General features: G+C 39.9%; 2 protein-coding genes across 2 annotated transcripts in view; both read right to left on the reverse strand.

Moving 5' to 3' along the window:
* Positions 1-668: 668 nt before the first annotated feature.
* The window catches only part of LPCAT2 (lysophosphatidylcholine acyltransferase 2), a 51,185-nt gene continuing 28,665 nt past the window's right edge, over positions 669-23,188 (reverse strand). Inside the window, exons 8-14 of the mRNA XM_038368606.2 lie at positions 20,669-20,723; positions 16,545-16,627; positions 15,827-15,952; positions 13,898-14,051; positions 5,699-5,797; positions 3,571-3,712; positions 669-2,386 (exon numbers count right to left, since the gene is read on the reverse strand). Of these exons, the coding sequence (XP_038224534.1) occupies positions 2,145-2,386; positions 3,571-3,712; positions 5,699-5,797; positions 13,898-14,051; positions 15,827-15,952; positions 16,545-16,627; positions 20,669-20,723 (901 nt within the window). The 3' untranslated portion in view covers positions 669-2,144. The remainder of the gene's footprint in view (positions 2,387-3,570; positions 3,713-5,698; positions 5,798-13,897; positions 14,052-15,826; positions 15,953-16,544; positions 16,628-20,668; positions 20,724-23,188) is intronic.
* CAPNS2 (calpain small subunit 2) lies at positions 10,156-13,731 on the reverse strand. The gene has a single exon (XM_038368608.2). It carries the CDS (start codon positions 11,987-11,989, stop codon positions 11,246-11,248), a length of 744 nt encoding a protein of 247 aa, XP_038224536.1. The 5' UTR covers positions 11,990-13,731; the 3' UTR covers positions 10,156-11,245.

Consider the following 23,188-nt stretch of genomic DNA (forward strand, 5'->3'; position numbering starts at 1 on the left):
TTCCTAACTTTGTTGGCAAATCTGTTTGCTTAGCAGGAGGCGGCAACAAAAAAATCCCGTCAGTTGGCTGAACAGGCAAGCCAAAAATCTGTCACAGGCTGGGATCTGTAGGTACATCTTCAAACACAGCTTCTGAAAGTGAGGGATCAACTGACTACATGTAGGAAGGTGTCTCAGAAATCATGATGGTTAGATCCTTCCACTGGTATTTGCTATTTGCTATGTGTCGGAGGGAACATTCCTAGAGTTCAATTTACACTCAGACATTTCTATTTATGAATTATGGTTTGAATCACTGATTCCTTTTACTTGCCTATGATGTGTCCTCATTTACAGTCTGTGGACAGACAAGCATCTCAGAGTCTCCACAAAAGGGATGAATGCAAAATTCTTTTCCCTCTGTGTCCGATTCCTTTGTACCAATGTTCCCTTTTACTAGGCGAGTCAGCAGGGAGAATTCTCTGCCATTGTCTCTCCAGGAAAGGGGCGATCATACGATACTTCTCTAGCCTTGCAGCAAATGACAGCACCATCGTTCTCAGGGCTAAGAATGTAACTTCAACTTACCTTGTGCCTTATACCATATGAAGACATTGCCAGGGATGACTTGATGGAAAACCCTAGCAGCCCACCTAGGCAGTGTGTCTTTCCTCCAATACTCTCACAAGTTCTTTAAAAATAAGTATTTATTTAAAGCATCTGGAACATGAGAGAGCCACAATATGACAGAAGATCACACATGAAAGCTAAAACATATAAATATACCTGGAGACAGTGAAATCATTGATTGATCAAAGGTCAGAAGCCACTATTGCACCTGGACCTTAAATAGCAGAACTAGGTCTCTTGCTGATGCTACACAATACATTCCAGGCTTTTGAGATAATGTTCCTGAGCCTCTTGTCCATCTTTCAGCAGGTATTCTCTAATTGAAACTAACCTGCCACTTCTCCCTTTGATGAATAAGGTATTTTATGCAAGTAACTCCTAGGAATGTTGAAAGCTAAGAATATAAATCCCTTACAGGTTACTGGGAGAAAAAGATGATGGAGCAACATTTCAAAACTCTGGTCCTAAATTGCACGGTAGGGGACTGAGGCAAAGAATACTGTAGTCAACAGGAATCTTTTCACTGACATCAAGTGGTCTTTGGATCATGCTCTCAGGGCACGATAAGTGGAGATACGGTTTCTAAAAGTGGATTTTACAGTAGATTTTAACTATTAGAACTATAGCTTGACAATTACCTTGTAATTATCCAGAACAAGGTCATGATCACTTGACTATTAGATCGAAATTTTCCTCTAGTTTTCATGTCATTAAATTAGTAAAAACTGTGTTTGTTTATATGCCTTTTTTTCCCCCCAATTAGTGTTCTAACCATTGAGGCCCTATTTTCTGTGTTTTCCTATTCAAATAATGATCTGCTATCTTTGAACTCCAATTCATTTTTACTGTTACAAATACAACCCATTCGATCTTCAGTAGGCCTTTGTCCAAAGATGTTGCTATTAACATCAGTAAATCAACATGGCTTTGAGAAATTTTGATTGTGGCTGACAACAGATTAAGGAAAGCCTCAAGACAGCCACGCACTAACTAAAATACCAACTTCCTAACACTTGTTCTCCTATGAATTCTAAATTTTCTATATTTTTGAAATTTCAAATGTTGAAGGGTGCCCGTAGACGAAAGAAAACAAAGTCTGACATTTAAATGTCCTATAGTGAGAGAGAGCAGCAAATCTTCTCCTCAGCCCCTACTGGGAGATTACTTTTCCTCAGTGGCTACCCTAACAATGTCTGCTACTTGTAAACACCTTGCTTAGAAGAGAGTAATCAATATTCACAGTCCTGTGAGACCGACACCAAGAGAGGCTATGGTATTCATTTAACTTAGATTCAGAATGTATTGTGCAATCTACCTGAGGGGGGCATTTTTACTTTCAACACCGAATGGAATACATTAACAGAATACAATACATTATTTCTCCCGTCCACCCCCCCCAATTTTGACACACGGAGAAATACAAAAAAAGTAAAAAAAAAAAAATTCTTAACTTTTATCAATATTCAACAAGCACATTTGATATAAAACAGTGAAATCTGCACAGTGTAAATGCTAAAGCATCAGGCTGTTTATACTTAGTCATCCTTTTTGTCTGAAGTACTTGAGATGTCTTCTTCATTGCCATCAGGACAAACTTTATTTCTTGCAATTGGGGTCTTTTCTGAGATTGATGTCTTACTCTGTGAGTATGTGTCTCCTGGTGTCTGATAATCGTCTTCTTCGTCTGATGTCTGTAGCTGGCACCTCTGTAGATCTAGGTATGTAGTAAATAACTTGGCATATTCTGGATGCTTGAAGGCAAAGTCCTTAAACTCATCTGAAATTAAAGACAGGTGTTTACGGTGTTGAGTAGCAACAATGCAAAATATTCTACTGCACAGTAACAGCATGACAGCAAAGAAAGTTATAGCGACTACCACACTGAGACCAGTATCCCTTCACTGACAGTGACCAGGACAAGATGCTTCAGAGGAAGGGGCAACAGATTTCAGGGTGGGAAGTTTTGGAATTATTATTTATATTGTAGCGGTTTTATATTTAGTCTTATTAAAACATCCAGAAATTGAAATGCCAACTGAATGGTGACTTGAAAAAAGTTAATTTTACACCTGTCGAAACTCTTGCAACAAGTGAGGATATTGTGGACTATTTCATTAAAAATAATGGTTCATAGCTGCTATGAAGCATAAGAGGTAACTATTGGTCTCAATGGTGGAATTCACTAGTGTGGGAGACTGAGATTTCATAGCATAAATCTCAGACTTTGGAATTGTCTAATGCAGGGGCTTAGAACGACCACAAGTCTCATTGCCTTAAAAGGGATGTGCAAAGCTCACTGCTTCAGCATAGCTTTCTCTCAGCCATAATAAAACCTGCAATGAAGGAAGAAGAAAGGGGGGGGGACAGATGGGAAGGCAGAAAATCTACCAATTGTTGCGATTGTGTCAGCAGAAGCATGGAAGAAGTTAATCCATTGGCTGCTTGTGGGAATCTCTTGTAAGGCACTCATGGTAATGGAGGTGGCATATAAAAATCAGAAGAAATGATGTTGTAAGATCTCTTATGTTACATGTACACTGAGAGCTGGGGGAGTAATTCCCAGCGTGAGGAGAAATACTTGCACTTGTTCCCATTGAGCTCATGCGCTAAAAATAGAATGTAGCCATGGCAGCGAGAGTGGCGGGACTCGCTAGCAGCCCTGATTATGTGCCTAGGGTCCCTGGCACGGTAGTGCAAGTATGTCTCCTCGAATGGGAATGACATCCCCAGCTCCAAGAGTAGACATAATTATGGAGAAATGAATACATCATCTTTGTTCATGTTCCCCAACCACATATTTTTCTCAACAGTAACAATATATGAGTAGTCTAGGCACCTGTTAGACTTTTTTTGTGGGGAAAAGAGTTCTGAATCTGTAATAATCGGAGACTGAGATCTTAGAGTAGTAATATCAAAGCTCCTTCTTAGTATAAGCATATTAGTTCTATGGAATATACTTACTATAGGTGATCGTCCCAGAATTATTTGTGTCTATTTCCTTAAAGAGTTGAGAAACATCAAGGTCAGGCACTCCAAGAGATGACCGGAGAATACAAGCAAACTCTTCTTCTGTTATGCTGCCGTCATCATCAACGTCAAAGAGCTGAAGTAGAAAGATTACAAAATTGTAATATGAACACCCATAGTATGAGTTTGCCTATGTAATAGACCAGCAATTTCAATTCAAATTAACCTTTGAAAGCACCCAATAATGGTCTCTGCCATTCAAGATGTCTCAGCAGTTGTCACTGTGATTTGAAGACTGGAGTTCCAACAGCTAATTTGTATTTAATTTAAAAAAAATTTTTTTTTCCCCAGAGAATGAGATGGGACATTTTTCAAGGAACTTTTCAAAGGAAAGACAACATTGAGATCAAAGGCTGCATGATATGCTGTAAATATGCTGTACTGGAGAATATGCTCAGAAACTAGTCATGAAAAATACCACTAAATTAGCTTTTTCAAAAACACGGTCCATAGTTTGTTATAAACCGTTATATTTAAAAGGGATGTGATAATCTACAAAAAGTGTCCCATGTATAAGTACTAAAAATAATACCATCAGGCTTTTGTCTTCTTTTTCTGGAAGTTAAACTTTTATGACACTGACTGAACTTGCTACTATTTTGGCTAGGATGAAAATCCATATTCTAACAACATGCATGATTTGTCGCCCACTACATATTTCATCCCATCCTTTCTAGCATGGCAATGGCAGTGAGCAGCTGCACTAACCACTCACTAGTGTCAGAAATAAGGGGAACAATGGCCATAGGTGCCAACTTCTGCTCCCGCCTGTGGGTGCTCGACCCCCTGTTGCTCCCGGCCCCATCCCCACAGTCCCCGCCCCAACTCTGCCCCCTCCCTGCCCCTATTCCGACTCCTTCCCCAAATCCCCGCCCCAGCCCTGACTCCTCCCCTGAGCGCGCCACGTTCCTGCTCCTCCCCCTCCTTCCCGGAGCGGCCAAACAGCTGTTTGGTAGCAGCCGAGCGGGAAGCACTGGGAGGTAGGTGGAGGAGCGGGAATGTGGTGCGCTCAGGGGAGGAGTCGGAGGAGGTGGGGTGGTGGGGGCAGGGGAGCTTGGCTGCCAGTGGGTGCAGAGCACCCACTAATTTTTCCCCACGGGTGCTCCAGCCACGGAGCTCCTACAGAGTCGGCGCCTATGATGGTGTCTTCAATTCTGCAAAGAGCTCCCCAGGGGTGAACCCCTGCAACCAAGCATAACTCATTGCAAATGAAACCTTGTTTGATAGCAGATAATGGAAGAAAAGTCATAGCTCCATTTCAGAGTAGAACGCTTCCCAGTGAGGAGAGTAATGATGTCTAAATTATCTGCTTCAAAATAAATGCAACAGTTGATATACCATTGGCAGTTGCTATGGTTTGAAGGCCAGTCTTTCTAAAGATCTTCAGACACAAAACATCTCCGAGAAAGCACAACTTTTGGAGCAGTGGTTGAACAGGCTGGATTGCCGGAATACTTAACTATATAGAGCAGCAATAGGACACAATAATTTCATATAAAAATATAGGCAACTTCTTGAGTAAGCACTGGTCTTTCTTATGAGAGTCCTATTCAGAGTAACTGACCCTCATATCTCAAGACACTGCACGAGGAATACACAAAAGCAGAGCAGTGGAGAGAATGGAGGGATCTTGAAGTCTAAGTGTCCTTGATCCAAAACAAGCTGGTAACTAATTTTTGATTTTATGAGCCTTGACCATGTCCATTGATGATTTTTTTTTAAAAGAATAACTAGACTAAACACTTGAGCCCCACCAGACTATTCTGATCTACATATCACTCACAAAATGCCCTCACAGAAGTGTGTAACTGCTGCTGAATCATTTTTGGACTTATCTTGCCAAGTTACATATTCCTTAGTACCTTCACATGGCTTTTGAAGAACTTATTTATGAAGCTGACATCTGCATTTTCTTCACTACAAATGTCAATTGGTTTAAGAGCATTACTTACATTCACATGACATATTGAATCTATACATTTATATTATGATTTGAAAGAGAACAGAATTACACTCAGCCCAGGTTTGTCAGGTTTACAGAGCTGTGCTAAACTGAACTTACCTTAAATGCCATCTGAATAGTCTCTTCTGTGTTGGCAGGATTACAAAGAACAGACAAACCAATCACGTATTCTCGGAAGTCTATGGTACCATCTCCATTCTGTAACCACAAGACAGACGGCAAAAGTTAGAGTTAATAGCTTGGATGACTTAAAAGGGTCATCATATGAGAAATAAAATCAAGCTATGCAATCTGTACTAATGCTTAATTTATTATTAAAAAAAAAAATCTGGAAAAAAAAAATCAGTACATTTATACCATTTAAAAAGTGACCAGAGAAACCATTTCTATAGATGAACAATTGACTTCTGGTTGCCGTTTTGTAAGCAGCAGTTCACAAAAGGATTAAAATCTTTACCTGCGTAAGAAGAGAGTTTTGGTTATTAGCATTTGCTCACCTCAAAAAGTACTTTCGGCTATAAGAAATAGAACAGCAAGATAGGATATAGCATGCGCATAGTCAAGAAGTTATCAGGCGCTTTCTGTGTACATTCAGACGTCGTACATTCAGAAGGCTGTAAAAAATACCTGAGACGCTTCATGAGTTGAACAACAAGATATAGCGCTTTAATCATTATGGCCTGTATTGGAAGTAGGAAAACCAGATTGTTTTCAGTAGGAAGATGCTACAATAAATTCATTCAGACCTAAACTGCGGTTCCTTTGATGGGACGGGCTATCAGTTCCAGGTGAGGTGAAATTATTGGCGAGTCTATTTGCCATGAGGGGAAGTGGCAAATACCTACTGAAAAACATGTGCGTATTTGAGTTGATTGTATTTATGTGACCATCTTAAAAGTTCTTTGTGGACTTGGGAGATATTCTGTCATGGGTAAGAAACAGTACCATTTGAAAGTTAGGTGACCATACACAGAGTAACTACCTTGAGGTTAAGGTGACAGGCGATTCCTGGGCTGAAATGTTTCCATGAGACAGTCATGAAAATTTTTTAAACAGCAAACAAATTTGTAAAAACTGAATGTTGGTGGTGCAGAATTCATGGGGTGGGGGGTACATTTCTGAATTAAAATATTCTTCAAGGCGGCAAAATAGTAGTGTCAAGATCCTCGGAATTTGATCAATATGAAACATTTTACAGACAAATGAAGGAACAATGGTCTTGTACGTAAACACACAGAGCAGAAGGGAGATCTGCATAACTTCCTGGCTCTGCTACCAAGAGGACAGCATAAGCTCAACACAACACACTTAGCATCTCTGTTCCTCAGTTCCCCCATTTGTATAATGGACTAATAAGCTACCTAATGGAACAATGCCAAGACTCAATTGTAGAGTGCCTTGAGATCCTTGGGATCCCTGTGGATTTCCTTTATTGAATGAGTACTTCTGTACTTTGGATGGTCCTGGATTCAGATAGGTGGGTGAGAAAGTATTTTTACTCTTAAACAATTAAAAATAACCAATACACTTTGCAAGGTTTAAAACAATTGCTACCTATATCCAAGTTTACTCAGTCTCTAAAGCCAATACACTTCCAGTTTACAGACACCCATGTTTTGTTTTCTATTGATAGGGTAAAGAATCTTTGTGGAAGCATTTAGAATGCTGAATATCACCGACTGTTTAGAGACTTGCAGGTTTGCCAACAAGTTTCCTTATACAATTCTTCACTGCTAATAAAATTACCAGCCTCCTGTTAGACAGGTAGCCTGGTATATTCGATGTTTGTTGGCAATTTTCTATTCAATCTCTGCACTTTAACCTCTGCGATTAATAGTCAGCTGGTACCCCAGTAAATTTTTTTTTTTCCCCCATCCAGTGGTTTCTGATGCCAGACATTTTAACACTGTGGATCTCGTGACATCCAAAATGCTAGATATACAATGTATCATTGCTTTTTATTGTGTAGTTTTACAATCTGAATGCCTGGATTGTTAATTTCTCATCAAAGGTCCAGGAAATGCTTGTATTATATGAAAGTTTTTTGCTGATTTCACTTGAACTGTTTTCAGGAATTTACAATTCCCTTGTACATTTGGCGTGGCATGAAGTACAGGTTTTAGCTTGGGCAGAACTTAATATGTTTGTTTTTTAAAAAAAAATGGTTTAAGATTGTCCCAGTGGTGCATAAAAATATGAATGCAAGAGTGAGAGGTGGGGGGAGGTAGCTACGTTAAGTGAATATGGCCTTGGTTTAAAACAAAAACACACAGAATTTGGAAATCAGTTGGTTCATAATGGGGACTAATGCTTTCGTTACTAATAAATGGAGCATGACAAAGTTAGTATGGTCAAACTATTTCCATCTAGGTGTCAAAACCAAGAATTAAACACAGTGCAATTAGAAATACTTCATTCCAGCATTTTGGATATCCGGGTGTGAAAACTGCACTTTGAGTTCATATTGTGACTTAATCATACTAACTCCTAGGATGCTGGCTACTTGCCCGATGGTTTGACACACTATGAAAGGAGAGGTGAGAGGGGCAGGAGCAGAAACTGAGATGTTTGCATGGCTCCTAGCATGAGAAAGGATAGGAGGGAAAATAACGGGCACTGAATTAAAAATGCATCTAGAGAAACATTAACAGTAACAAGCAATGTCACTGCAGATAAGTTTGGCCTAGCAGCTTCTCTGCTTTCACAGGAGATTGTGCTTTGCAGCATGATATGCAAAATTTAAACTCTGTAGCCAAAGCTATTCTGAGAGGTGACCTGTGAACCAAAACGTCAATTTCCCTCATAGCAAAGGTAAGGGGTGGAGCATTCCATGCACAGCTGCCTTTTCAATTTAAAATTTTGGTTTTCATTTCAGGTCTTTCTGTCACATTAACTCATTGCAACGGTATGGTGAAATGTCCCCCCACAATTCTCTAACCAGCTGCATATACCGCTGCCTCTGGTTATTATATAGCCCAAGTCATACACTAGGATAATAGCGGCACTTAACAGGCTTCCATGGGCTAGCTACCTGCTATATGCCCAGCAGAGTTCAGGGTGGCTATGACAGAGCATGGGGTGTACGGGTCTGGAAAGCATGAACGAAGCAGCGGCTGGCTAGTGTGACTTTGGGGATCCTGCAGTGTGCTGAATGCCGCTCCCCAGCTATAATTATTATTATTAATTGGGTATTTGGCATAGCAAATACATGTAGATCATTTAAATATCTGTATGTTGCTAAAAAAAAGTAAAAGTTAAATATAACTTAATTTTACTTTGTGTTCTGAGTTTAAACCAGACTTCAGCATTGCATTGCCATTTACACTATGGGGTACTATATATTTAAGAAATATTTTCCGTTTTGGAGTCAGAGGCATGAGCTCAGTTAAATACATTTATGGTGGTCTCAGAAACAGTAAAGCTTTCATATTGCAGAAAAAACACACCTCCTCCCTGCCCCATAATAAAGAGTCTCTTTAGAGCCCCATAGGGAGAAAGATAGAGCACGGACACTGAATTACCCTTTTTTCCAACTAGCAAAACCCCTTCCAAGGCCGGGTGGATGCAAAAGTGATGTGGAAAAAGCCTGAGGTGCCACTGCCCAAGCGGCCCAACTTGCACTGTGCCTATAAAAGGTGTCATAACAGGGATAGAGTTCTCATGTTGACTTTTACCATTGTTTCTAGTTCGATTCAGAAACCATATTTCCTAGAAGAACTGTTCATGCATGTCGGACAAAATCATCACAATCGCTTATAGGTCTGCAACAGAGAGAGAGAGAGGAATTTCTATTGGACACAGCAGTAGGGACATGCTTTTACATGTCTCATTTTCATAATAGGGAACATCATGCAGGAGGTTGTTATTTTAATCCTTCCCTGCCAAACAATTACCTGTACCCATAGGTGAGATTTCACTAGCCTGAAAGACAGAGATTCTAAAGCAAACATTAATTTAGCAACATTCACAAAGGTGTCATTCTCTCTCTTTCACTGGGATTATTACCCACCTAGCCTTAATGCTTATGTAGATAAAAGTATGCTTCTTTGATTGATTAATTTGTGAATGAGTGGTGGATGTGGTTTTGGAGTTAGCCTATTTTGTCACAATTTGACTATTTTATTTTTACTAAGTTCCTGTCATTCAGTCTGGTATCGTACACTAAGCGATTTAAACGATGGTTCGTACATTGCGAACAGGTGATTAGATTTCAATGACAATCTGTACACAGACTCAGTGAACAGTATTTTCCAAAAACGTAGAAATGGAAGCCATAATGATTTCAAAATAAATCAGCCTGTTAATAATCAAATGCAACCCCTCTGTTATTTAGTTAGTTGCTGATGATTCTTTCTTACAAAGGTAGTACAGGAGGAGCATAGGCCTCTGGATATTTGTAACTAGAGATGGCTGCTTGACTCATCTTTTCACATTCCATTCAGCTCTCTCCCTCTCTCTCTCTCTCACACACACACACACACACACACACACACACACACACACACACACACACACACACACACACACACACACACACACACACACACACACACACACGTTAATATTAACTAGGCCCAGGTAAAATAAATTTTGCTTTAAAGCAGCTGAGGACACTCTGAACCGCAGGCACACACACCTACAGTTCCTGCTGCTTCTTGCCTTTTAACGCCACTGCAAGCATCGCTGCCCCGACATGAATGGAACTACTGTAGTTGGAGAATGTGGGTCAAATTCATCCCTGAGGAAACTCCACTTCAATGGAGATAAGCCAAGGCTGAATTTGTCCATCTGTCTAATAGTTGACCGCAACAGTTCAACAGCCCTCTCAACAGGCAATTCTGTATTTTAACACTACTCAGATTATTGCACTTTACAATACAAATATTTATTAGAAGGCTGCAAGAATAAAAAGAGTATATGCCAAGCACCAGGTCTCCAGGAAACATTGCAGCTGAAAACAATGAGACAGCAAAAGTAGGAAAGAGGAGAGATTTAATTTGTCTCTCAAAATCCACTGATTATTATAATAATTACAACTCCAATTTATTTTCCCCATTACAAATAATTCCTTACCAATTAGAAATCAATACACCTCTGTTTACTAGCAATTTCCCTGCAGGCAAGCACAGCTTCTGTCTCCAGCAAAATAAGCTCTGATAAATAATACATAAAAAACAAAATAGTCATCAAGAACAACCCCAATCTTAAGGAAAAAAATCAGAAATGTATTCTCTATTATGTGTATACGTCCACCAGCCACCAACAAGCTACACGAGAAGAAAGCATTATCAACATTCTCTCCTTTTTGAGCCCAAATCTAGTTTTCTATTATAGGTACCCATAAGCATGTGCGCACACACGCACGCACGCACACACACACTGTCTTGCATAGCTCAAGAAATGCTCCATTTTCTAGCCCCTCAGCAATCCAAATAACTATAAAACGTACATAGCAGAACAAACAACATTTCACAATAAACTAAGGGTTTTTTAAGCATTAAAGTACTGCATGTTATTTCATAGCAACACAACTTGTTTGACTTTACAAACAGTGGCTCTTGAGCAACAAGGAGAAAGGCTCCCGTTAGTAACACAGGCATAAACAAGAGCATGCAGTTGGAGAGTATTTCATTCCAATGTGCTCCCTTAGGAGTACATGGTCAGCTGCAGCCACTCTTCAATGTTCATGTTCACCAGGCCGTCTCCATCTTGGTCCAGGGATTTGAAGGCACGGAACATGCCATCCAGTCGCACCAAGCAGCTGATGAAGTTATTGAAATCCATGCTCCCATTTTCATCGGAGTATCTGCGAATGATCATCTGGTAGAGCTGGTCATTCAGCTGGAATCCTGCAGCCTTGAAGGCATCTGGCAGCTGAGCACTCCCAAGAGTTCCCGACTGGTCAGAGTAGTGTTCTTTGTACACGCACTGCCACTTCTTGATGTTGTTCCACAGGTACTTAAACTCCTCAAAGCCCAGCCTACCAGTTGTGTCACTGTCCATGACTGACACCATGCTCCGGCACGTGTCCAGGCTGAAGCCCTCTGTCTTCAGGTTTTTATGTCTGGCCACCACCTTGTTCAGAATGTCCATCAACTCGGTGGCGCACACTTCTATGTCATCTCCAGCCAGCTGGACAAACAGTCGGCGGAACTGACGGATCTCCTCGCTCTCGCCGGCTTCCACATTCATGAAGTGGCTGCGAGGAGGTGGGGGTGGCTCTGGGGTGTACTGAGCTGCTACCTCACTGATAATGTTGACAAGTCCTCCAACGAGTCCTCCAAGATTTCCTCCTCCTTGTCCACCTCCTGATAAAAGACCCCCAAGGCCTCTCGCAAGGCCCCCTCCACCACTGCTCCCTCCACCAAGCAAGGCTTGAGCGAGGAACATGGTGAATGTGTTACAGAGAATTAACCAGATGAGAGCTGAAAATCCTGCAGCCTCAGAGCTTTAATGGAGTCTGAGCTGGGTGTGAGCAAAATACAGATTATCTGTCTGAAGTATTAGTATTCACCATGCCCAGGCATGTCTGATGCAGCCTTTGGTTGCCTGAACTCCCTGCAGCCACCCTCTGCTTTTGACAAGTATTTCTCTCTCCGAACGCTTGTTTTTTATTTTACAGATCAGATTAGTTTCATCTGATGTGAAACCATTTTAGGGTAAAACTGAGGGGGTTGAAAACCATACAGCAAAATTTTCAAAATGTCCTTGGTGGTACTTTGATCAATGCAACATTAGAAGGACCACAGCCAAGGTTAGACAACTAACTTAACTTCCCAAGGAGATCTGCTCAGTCTACCACAGTTGTATCCATCCCTGCATTCTCCTCTCCAATGTCTTGACTTTTGTTGGAGTTCAGTGCTTCACTGACAATCCTAGAAATTAAAGTAACTTGTTTGTCCAAATAGGTGGAGCATGGCTAGAAGCAATATAAGATTGCCCAACTAGCCATGCCAATGGGTCTCAACCTCCCACTTACTGTGATGGTCACAAGCTAACTGTCAGGATAGTTTAGTCTCACTTTTTGTCTTTAGCCTCTCTGCTTACACTGAACAAGAGTCAGGTTTGATGGGGGTTTCTGTATCACAGGCCCCTGTCTACTCATTTTACTATCTGAGATTTTGATGGCTTTTTGGTGGCTACAAATTTGGGTGAGGCTCAAGTCAGTGACCTGGAGCTGAGAGTTCTCAAAACCCATTTCCCTTCTTTCCCCAAACAGCTGTGTTCTTGCATGCAAATTGAGTATTTTGAAATTAAAAAAGCAGGCAGAAGAACAGGGTGTTGAGATGCTCGAGCCAGACTTACATGAGCATCAGCATTAAGCTTGCTATCCTAAGTCAAAGAGCTGGGATTTTAAGCACAGCTGATTTCATTTGGGGCAAGTAGATAGAGTTTTCAGTGAGAATAAAAAAAACAAAACTACTACTCTATTGCTCTAGGACCCTGCTGCATGGAGCCATGCATTAATCTAGTAATCAGCACCACACTGTAAGCATGGAGAGTGATCCTCAAAATGACTACAGCTAACTCAGCATACGGGAAAGTTCCAGCTTGGGGAAAAGAAGGGCCTTAGCCAATAGTTTCCTAGAGAGAAAAAGAGAGAGCCTATGGTCATTACTGAACAGCTGGGATTAAATAGGGTCTAGGGCGATGAAATGTTCACATATACCTGTAGGTCAGGCACTTTCAATACAGTCAGCGTTTTAAAAAGAAGAAGAAATTGGACCCTTCATTTTCTGCTGATGAATTCGTTCAGACCTGGAGAATCTCAAAACAAGTCTTGTCAGTGCTATATGGCACAATTCCTTGATAGGGAAGTTTACTAAAAGCAGGACCAGGAAAAACATGCAGAGTTTGCAAAACGCCCAAAATAAAACGTGAACAACAGATCCTGGAGTGCTTGCAGCATACCATGCTGACTGTACAAAGCACACAGTGCATAATGACAACCTTTCAAATTACAGCATGTTTTCACAAGCATGGACGTGCACTTCTATTACACGTACTGGGCTTCCCCAGTTACCTGCAGCCTTACAATCCTGTCAATTTATAATGGCATTGCCTGGCTGTAATGGGAGCACAGAATTTGACCCACTGAGGTAGGCAAAGTGAATTAATTAATCGATGGCTGACAAACTGTAGAAAGGCAGCCACTGGTTTCTCTAGTCTATAGGATTTTGGTTGGCAATTTACTCCTTTAGTAAGCTGGACTTATGCTTGCAAATATCTTTAGGGAAAATGATTCTTAAGAGAATGTTACCAAGACACCTTATTTCAGTCAGTGCCATAAATCCTTACCCTATCGAAGAGTAGGAACAGCTCTTTGAGAGCATCTGAGACAGGCAGCTTCAAATGCTCGGCAAACTCCTCCATTCCAATTCTTCCCCCTTTGGAGGCATTTGCAATAGCAGCAAATGTATCCAGTTGATCTCGGATAGGATCCCATTTTAGACTATAAAAATGGGAAGGAGACATAATTAACTTCTGTGGGCTCAAGAGAGATGGAGTTTTAGCAATGAGAGAGTAATTGCAGTTTCCACAGCAGAAAACTGGATAGCGTGGAGTATGTTGAGCACTGAAAAGGTCGTGCTTTCAATGTGCGATACTACATACTGAATCAGCGTTTAAAAAAAAAAACCCTGAAAACTATTGTTTTTTATTAAAGCTAATTCTGTGCTTATGTATCTCGGCACTCACTGCACAGAAGATGAGAGTTTTCAAAAGCATAGGCAACATTTGGCAACAGAACTAAAGACAACGTTTCATGGCCTTAAATTTGAATCCACCCAGCCGTCAATGTTTCATGTCACAGCATTAGCTCCCAAATGGGAGAAGGCACCTTTTAGCTGCAACTAACCTGCTAGCTGAGTAATGATGTAACTCATCTGGTGCACCCCAGAACACATCTCATTCAGTCAGGAGAAGTGACAGCACCCTATCCCCCACACAGGAAGTGTGGTCCCATGATTTGGGTGGTAGGCAGCACTTGGGACATGCAGGTTCAATTTCCTTCTCTGGTACAAATTTCCTCTGCGACTCTGGGGCAGTCACTTGGGGTCTCTGTGCCTCAGCATCCTACCTGTGAAATGGGGATAATAGTACTTCCCTACCTCACAGGCACATTAAAGATTGTGAAGTGCTTAGATACTACTGTAGCAGGGGGCTATTTAACTACAGTAGGCAGATTCTTACTTCCTCACACAGGCACATAGTCCAAGGCATAATTTAGCCCCAGTGGGCCTTTTCCTTCTCTAAATTTCTATAGAGATTATATTACTTTTCAAATCCTAAAATATATTATGCAAGATCCAATAATCAACCAGGCAATTTGTCCTCTGTTCATAGAATCACAGAACTGGAAGGGACCTCGAAGGTTCTCTGCACTCATGGCGCAGGACTAAATATTATCTAGACCATTCCTGACAGGTGTTTGTCTAACCTGCTCTTAAAAATCTCCAATGATGGAGATTCCACAACCTCCCTAGACAATTTATTCCAGTGCTTAGCCACTCTGACAGTTAGGAAGTTTTTCCTAATGTCCAACCTAAACTGCCCTTGCTGCAATTTAAGCCCATGCTTCTTGTCCTATCCTCACAGGTTAAGAAGAACAATTCTTCTCCCTCCTCCTTGTAACAACCTTTTATGTACTTGAAAACGTATGTCCCCTTTCAGTCTTCTCTTTTCCAGATTAAACTAACCCAATTTTTTCAATCTTCCCTCATAGGTCATGTTTTCTAGTTTCCTTTCATGTTTTCATGTTTCCTTTAATCATTTTTGTTTCTCTTCCCTGAACTTTCTCCAATTTGTCCACATCTTTCCTGAAACATGGCGCTCAGAACTGGACACAATACTCCAGTTAAGGCCTAACCAGCATGGAGTAGAGAGGAAGAATTACTTCTTGTGTCTTGCTTACAACACTCCTGCTAATACATCCCAGAATGATGTTTTCTTTTTTGGCAACAGTGTTACACTGTTGACTCATATTTACCTTGTGGTACACTATACCCCCCAGATCCCTTTCTGCAGTACTTCTTCCTAGGCAGTCATTTCCCATTTTGTATGTGTGCAGCTGATTGTTCCTTCCTAAGTGGAGTACTTTGCATTTGTCCTTATTGAATTTCATCCTATTTACTTCAGACCAATATTACTGTTTCTGGAGAACATGACACAATGTCTTGTGCAGCTCTGAAGTCATTAAAGAACTCTGAATAGCAGAACTGCTCTTACTTCAGTTTCTTGCTGATTTTGGTAAACTCCACCAGGCCTGCTTCCATGGGCAAGGTCAGCTGTCCTGCTGAAATCATAAGTCTGCAGTCTTCAAAAGTATGGTCTGTAACTGGCACATTCAAAGCCCTGAAATGCAGTAGAAAAGACAAACATCTGAAAGATTTTTGAATCTTACTTTCCACCCCCCAAAACTTTCCTCGGTGCTGGTCTCAAAGGTGATACGTAAACAGACAAGATGAGAATTTATCCTTGCATCACTTAAGCGGGTCAAAGTCTGTTCATAGTTACTCCAGTGCAAATCCACAATCAAGACAATTGTTTGAGATTTACACTATTGGAACAGAGCAGAATTAGGCCAATTAACCACAGTAGAGAAAACTGAATCTGTGCCCTTATGTCTTGTCATGCAAATGACTACCCCAGCTTTAGACCAATTAAATGCATTATAGTGGAGCACAGAACAATTAAACTTATTACTAGTCAGTAATAGTCAGCCAATTAGGAACTGTCTAGTTACAGAGGCTTTTACACCTTATACAATTAATTTAGAGATTCAAATACAAAACCTAGGTCTCAGGTGAATCATGGCCTTGTCAACCACTCCCTGAAATATTTCAGATCTCTAAAACAGTTCAAAATATAGTTGAACCAGTGCCCAGGCTATATAAGAACAGTTCTTGGTAAGCACTTGAGAATTTTTTTTTATATGGATACATACGTTGCCATGGTATTACGGACTCTGTTGGCAAAAAGAGAAGGATCTTTTTTCTCTTCCTCAGTAGGAACATGAACAGGTAGGAACTGAAAAATATAATTTATTCAGTAAATCTGCACAGCCACTAATTTATTACTGATAGGGTTTTGCATCATAAAAGAGAAAAAAATATCAGTCAAGCAATTAAGTAATCAGCCACTAGAGGTCTCCATAGCCTTAGAAACAGCTCAGGTTTTTTTTTTACTTACCCAAACAAAACACTACACAGCAGATTTGTAGATTTGTGGCTGCTACATGTTGGTTTAGTGAGATCTGTTGTAGCTGCTTTAATATGAAATCCAAAACCAAAAGGGGCAAATAGCCTAAATACCCAGTTCTTCATAAAATTAGGAGTTGAGCTCCAGTATTTGGGCCTCAGGGACTGTATGCACACTTTCAAAACTGTGTGCTAAATACCTAGGTACCTAATTCTATATTACAACTTAAATTTAGTCTATACTAATGCTAATCTTTTGAACACATATTGATGCTGCAGCTAAATTGTAGAACTTTGAGAATTGGTATTCTATATTTTGTTTTTGGAAAAGGTCAGATGCCCCAACAATAGTGACATGGAGAAATAAATGCCTGGAAATCTCTCCAATGGAAATAAAATGATAAATGGTCTTATTTCAGGATGAAGTCGATTTTATAATATATACTTGGTATTTTTGGAATTTGAACAAAATAAATACACAGAGAAGAGGCTAACCAAACACAAATGAATCTTGCAAAGATTTTTTTTAAATATTTGTCAATAATGATAAAATAAAAAGTTAAATTTGTCGAAACGTCATTATATGACTATCCATTCTTCTGCTCTTTTTCTGTAACTGGAGATCAACAAGAGTTAGATAAAAATTGTGTTCTTTCTTAGGGTCAAGTTTTGTCTTCTGATCCACAGCACTCAGAAATAGGTAGTAAACAGACTTAGAATTAAGTTATTAGACATATTTGGTTGATAGAAAATGTCCAGAAGCTGGGTTCTGGACCCCAGAATGGGCATTATTAGCAAAAAACCCTGAAGTGAGTTGTATGCTACTATTTGAAACAGTTGAGTCGTTATCCACTTTGGGGGCATACATATTCATAAATTTAATGGATTTATTTAACCAATTTGAAGCTGAGTGTTTAAAGACTTACAACTAATTCAAAGATCCAAATGGAAAATGTGGATCGTAGGGAAAACTGGTGGTGTGCAGATATCCCTGAAATAGCTTGTATTCCCAAAATATTGAGTAGATTTATTATGAAATTATAAGAAGAGTTATTGTATTGGAATAATTTATTAGAAAAGTAAGAAGCATTATTAATTATATTCAACTCTCTCAATCACTAGGGCATCACCAAAAGGTCAGAACTTGGTAACTTAGTTTACAAAGTCCATTTTGAACTATTAGCACATCACCATAAATGTGCATAATTCTACTACCACAATAAAAGTCAGTCTTTATTCTGAGACATCAAATAAAGAGAAAAAATGAGTGAATTTGCATCAGAGTGAACATAATGTCTTTCTTCTTGTTATTAAAAAAGACATCAATGTTTACTGTTAAGGGTTTCAATAAATGCACTATTAGCATCTGTGATTTTTTATAAAAAGTCAACAGAAGGAGCACAAGGAAAATGGGCTTGGCTTGTGTAAATATAGTTGGCTTTCGTATAAAACAAACAGGCAAAAGTTCATTTTCAAAGCAATGTGATGGGAAAGGGATGCATAACTCCTATTTAATTCAGTGTGATGTTTGCACACAGTCCTGTATATTAATTGAGTAACTTACCATATAACGGTTTCTGTTACTCATTTGTCATATATTGTTTGTGCTCTCTGTATAAACACAGCACTAACAGTCACAGTTTTCTTTTGCAGTTTGATGAGCCATCTCCTTCCTGATGCCTGTGTGCAGTAATGCACTGGCTTACTGCCTGCGAGCTTGTCTTTTCAAGTGGCTGTAACAACCAACCATTGACTCCCAGCTAAAGGAGTGCTCTCAAATGGCAGGTATTCAAGAGGCAGAGGTCTGCGCTTCTGGCATTGAAGGTCCTAGAGCTGATCCTTGAGGATAACCATACAGTTTGTTCTGAGTCCGATAGCCCACCCTGCCCATTATTAAGTTAACTCCTCCTCCCCCACGTGTCCCAAGTGAAACAGTGGGTAACTCTCTTTGGCTAGCAAAGCAAAGCAAAGCACTGACATCCTCTGCTGTCACAGTTATTCACACTATGCATAATCCCTGGCTGCAGGCACTCGAGTAGGATGAAGTCAAAACACATTTGAACAATCCAAAGACATGATTAATCTACACAAGCCTGCTTGTTTGGGTCTCAGGTCTTTGTATGAAGGAGCAAGCTTACTCTTCACCAGCTGAGACTACACCTCTACCTCCTCCAAAGGCAATGGTGATGTTTGAGACTCACTGCATGTGACTTGCCCATAACCACACACACTCTGGAGAAGGATTTGATTTAATTTTTCCCATCTGTGACTGGGGCTAGCACAACTACTTTCCAGGTGATGATGAATAAATACTCTTTTCTAGTCAGAAATTCCTGAGCATTGCAGAGGGAAATTCCAGCCCTGCAAGATAAAATCCTTTTAAACTCACTCAAGTAATGAAAATACCTCCCTGACCTATTTTTGGCCTTCTCCCTCCCTCCTATGCTATTTACCATGTATATCTTTTGCAATAAGTCTGCCTATCAGATTCTAAGCTTAACTGTTTCACGTCAAATATATACAATTCAGTGGGATATGTTCATGATATGTTCTTAAAATAAAACTGGTACATTGCTGTGCATCTCTGCACAGAAATATATGGAAGCTCATGGTGATGTCTAATTTATTTTAATTCATTTATTAATTCAATTTATCTGCTGGGGGGAGATGCAGATAGTAAAATGCTTCATGTCTAACTTATAATTTTAAAATTTGAGGGCAGATTTGTTTTATTACAGGCGCAGTAGCATTAAATTCTGAGACAGCAAGAGTCCTTTTTAAAAAAAATACACAGAACGTTAACTATTTTCTCTCTCTTTCTTTACATGTCTAATGAAGACATTTATTCAAATGAGTTACTCTTGTGTAAAACCGCAGTAATTGAGAGGAGAATCAGGCCCACAGTATTTGCATACAAATATAAAACAGGTATGCTGCATTTTCTTTTGCATTACACAGCAATTCATGCATATTAATACCTACGGGGAAACTTGCTAACACACATCAACTACTGGGAGACACATGGCTAAGTCTTAAATTTTGAAAATAAACAAACAGAGAGGGCACTGTATTCCACCCAAATCAACTTTGTTCTTCTATTTAACAGGTATAATTTAGCTTACAATATTTGTTAGTACTTCCTGGTATATTATTAAGTGTTGTGTAGAATCCTTTGCCTGTAATGAGAGAGCCCCTCACTACAACACTTAGTAAGTCTCTGCTGGGAAGTGAGTGATCCATTTTTGTGTTCATCAAGATCTGAGACATGCACGTATTTTTCTCTTTATATAAGATACACCTGTTTGTACTGTACACGTTAATAAAGTTAAGAGTAACCAATAAGACAACAGGTTCATTAGACTAGGTACACTTTTTTGAGAATGAAAAGACTCAGTTTAATCACTGAATTCCTTAAAAGTATTTAGCTCTGAGCTGTAGGGAAGTATTAGTGTAAACACGTTACACAGATCACATGACAACTGCCACGTAATGGAAGTCAGTATAGATAGCATTCTACTGCCACTTCAAGGTGGCAGTGAGGGAGAACAAGTTACTTTGTAATTCAACCTGTTCAGTCTTTACAAGAACAGTGAGTCCAAATGTTTGTGAACAATGGTATTTAATTGTGATTTTATAACAAATACCCTTTTTACATATGGGATCTTGTCAAGTTAAAAGACATGTCAACACGGGCAGCAGATTCAGAGCTGTACCTACCATGTTTCCCTGTAAGGTGAGCTAATCTATTAAGACAAGAACTGCACTTATTGCCAAAAGACATTTGTTTACTGATAGATATTGATAAAAAAAATACAGGAACAATATGTTTATCAAAAAAATCCAAACTTAATAACATTTCTCTAATTCTTACCTCAATTTCTATCCTGGTGAACAGCTGGCAAAAAGTCAGCACACAAAGTTGTTTGCTAGGAGGGGGGAAAAGATTTTTTTTTTTTTTTTAAAAAGTAATCTAGTTTCAGATGAATTGCAAATACCTTTTGTTAACATTTTTTCAGTGTCTATTTTTGGCAATAATCTCTATATGCCCCGAGCTGAACTTTCTTGAGATGCTGCCTTAGGTTTTCTTCCTCGTAGTGCTGGATCCTGCTCCTATTAAAGTTAGTATTTCTGCTGCAAGTTCTTTGGAGCAGAGAGCATGTTACAGTTTCTAGTGCCATATGCATTTACAGCACTATATATGTAGTTATCACACACATTCATGGTGCTTTATATAAAATTGAGAGAGTTCACAGCTTGCTAGCAATTTTTTTTTTTTTGTAAAAACATGGCTGAAGATGCATTGGGGACACAGCGAATCATGACTTGATGCCTTTCTGGAAGATGATATTCAAACCCAACCTGTTTGGCTCATTACAGAAGTAACTTGTCAGTGTCATGCAGGAAATCAGATTAGATGATCTAACAATTCCTTCTGCACTTAATCTATGAATTTGTAAGAGGTGAAATTCAGTGGTTTGACAAACAGGAAATCCTGAGTTTTAGCCTTGGCTCTGGCTCTTACATCTTGTATGAGCTTCATCTCTGTGTGTTTGTTCTCCCATATGAAAAATGAGGCTATTACCTATTGACCTCCCTCCCAGGAGCAGAGGGAGGAGGACTGGTTAAGATTTTACAGGTATGTGGATTTTGCACATTTCCAGTACCATCTAAATGCTAACCATTATTATAACAAGAAACCACCAGTGCACTTTGGGTCTTGAATGCTTTAAAAGGCAGTATGAAGTTTTAACACAGGGGAAGTTGGGAAATGAGGTACAGTTAACCACTTCCACATTTGACTGCAAAAATGTTCATTCGGTTAGCACTTTCAAGCTGAAAGAGAGAAGCATTTACGTGTAACCTTAAATAAAGGCAAATCCTACAGACAACTTTATTCTGTTTGGGAAGAGTTTTCTGAGAAGGACGGGGAGAGAGAAGAGGTGGTGGAGCAGGAGAGCCAGCTGGGCCTTTCTTATGAATTTTAAACAGCTGACTTGAATTTGTAAAACAATTTTAAGGTTCCTATCCTACAGGTTAAAAAAGAGTGACACAAAAGGTTACCTCAACAACAGACCTAACAGTGGCAATTCTTCAACAACAAAAACTTCAAAAACAGACTCCAACGTGAAACCGCAGAACTGGAATTAATTTGAAAACTGGACACCATCAGATTAGGCCTGAATAAAGACTGGGAGCGGTTGGGTCATTACAAAACCTAAACCTAATTTCCCCAATACTAATTTCCCCCTACGGTTACTCACACCTTCTTGTCAACTGTCTGAAATGGGCCACACTCATTACCACTTCAAACGTTATTTTTCCTCCCTTGATATCCTGCTGTCAATTGAATTGTCTTGTTAGACTGACCTTACATTTGGTAAGGCAACTCACATCTTTTCATGTATTTATACCTGCTCCTGTATTTTCCACTCCATGCATCTGATGAAGTGGGTTCTAGCCCAAGAAAGCTTATGCCCTAATAAATGTATTAGTCTCTAAGGTGCCACAAGGATTCCTTGTTGTTTTGCTGATACAGACTAACGTGGCTACCCCTCTGAAACAAAAGGAGTGAGTGAAAGCAGAATGGGGGTGGACAGGTTTCAGGGAGGAGCCAAGAAATGCTCGACCAAATGCAAGCCAGCACTGCAAGATGCAATCGATTAGCTCTTTTATTAGACCTTCCTCCACTATTTCCAGATTGAGTAACAAGGGAGACATTATTCAGGATATAATGAAATTTCATTCAAGGGCCTATAGAATCTAAATCACCCCTTCGCCTCTGCTCTCATTTCCTGCTATTCTTCCCTATTCACCCCCACCCCTGCTTTCCCCCAATCTTCTTCCCTTCATCCTCTCATAGATTCATAGATACTACGGTCAGAAGGGACCATTCTGATCATCTAGTCTGACCTCCTGCACAACGCAGGCCACAGAATCTCACCCACCCACTCCTACGAAAAACCTCATCTATGTCTGAGCTATTAAAGTCCTCAAATCGTGGTTCAAAGACTTCAAGGAGCAGAGAAGCCTCCCTCAAAGTGACCCATGCCCCATGCTACAGAGGAAGGCGAAAAACCTCCAGGGCCTCTTCCAATCTGCCCTGGAGGAAAATTCCTTCCTGACCCCAAATATGGCAATCAGCTAAACCCTTAGCATATGAGCAAGATTCACCAGCCAGATACTACAGAAAATTCTTTCCTGGGTAACTCAGATCCCATCCATCTAATATCCATCTCAGGGGATTCGGCCTATTTACCCTGAATATTTAAAGATCAATTAATTACCAAAATCACATTATCCCATCATACCATCTCCTCCATAAACTTATCAAGTAGAATCTTAAAGCCAGATAGATCTTTTGCCCCCACTGCTTCCCTTGGAAGGCTATTCC

This window comes from Dermochelys coriacea, chromosome 12 (assembly GCF_009764565.3).
Source record: "Dermochelys coriacea isolate rDerCor1 chromosome 12, rDerCor1.pri.v4, whole genome shotgun sequence".
NCBI lineage: Eukaryota > Metazoa > Chordata > Testudines > Dermochelyidae > Dermochelys > Dermochelys coriacea.

Bases quoted from the DNA above. Each gene is read 5' to 3' on its own strand.
- CAPNS2 (XM_038368608.2), bottom strand. From the start codon at position 11,989: ATGTTCCTCGCTCAAGCCTTGCTTGGTGGAGGGAGCAGTGGTGGAGGG.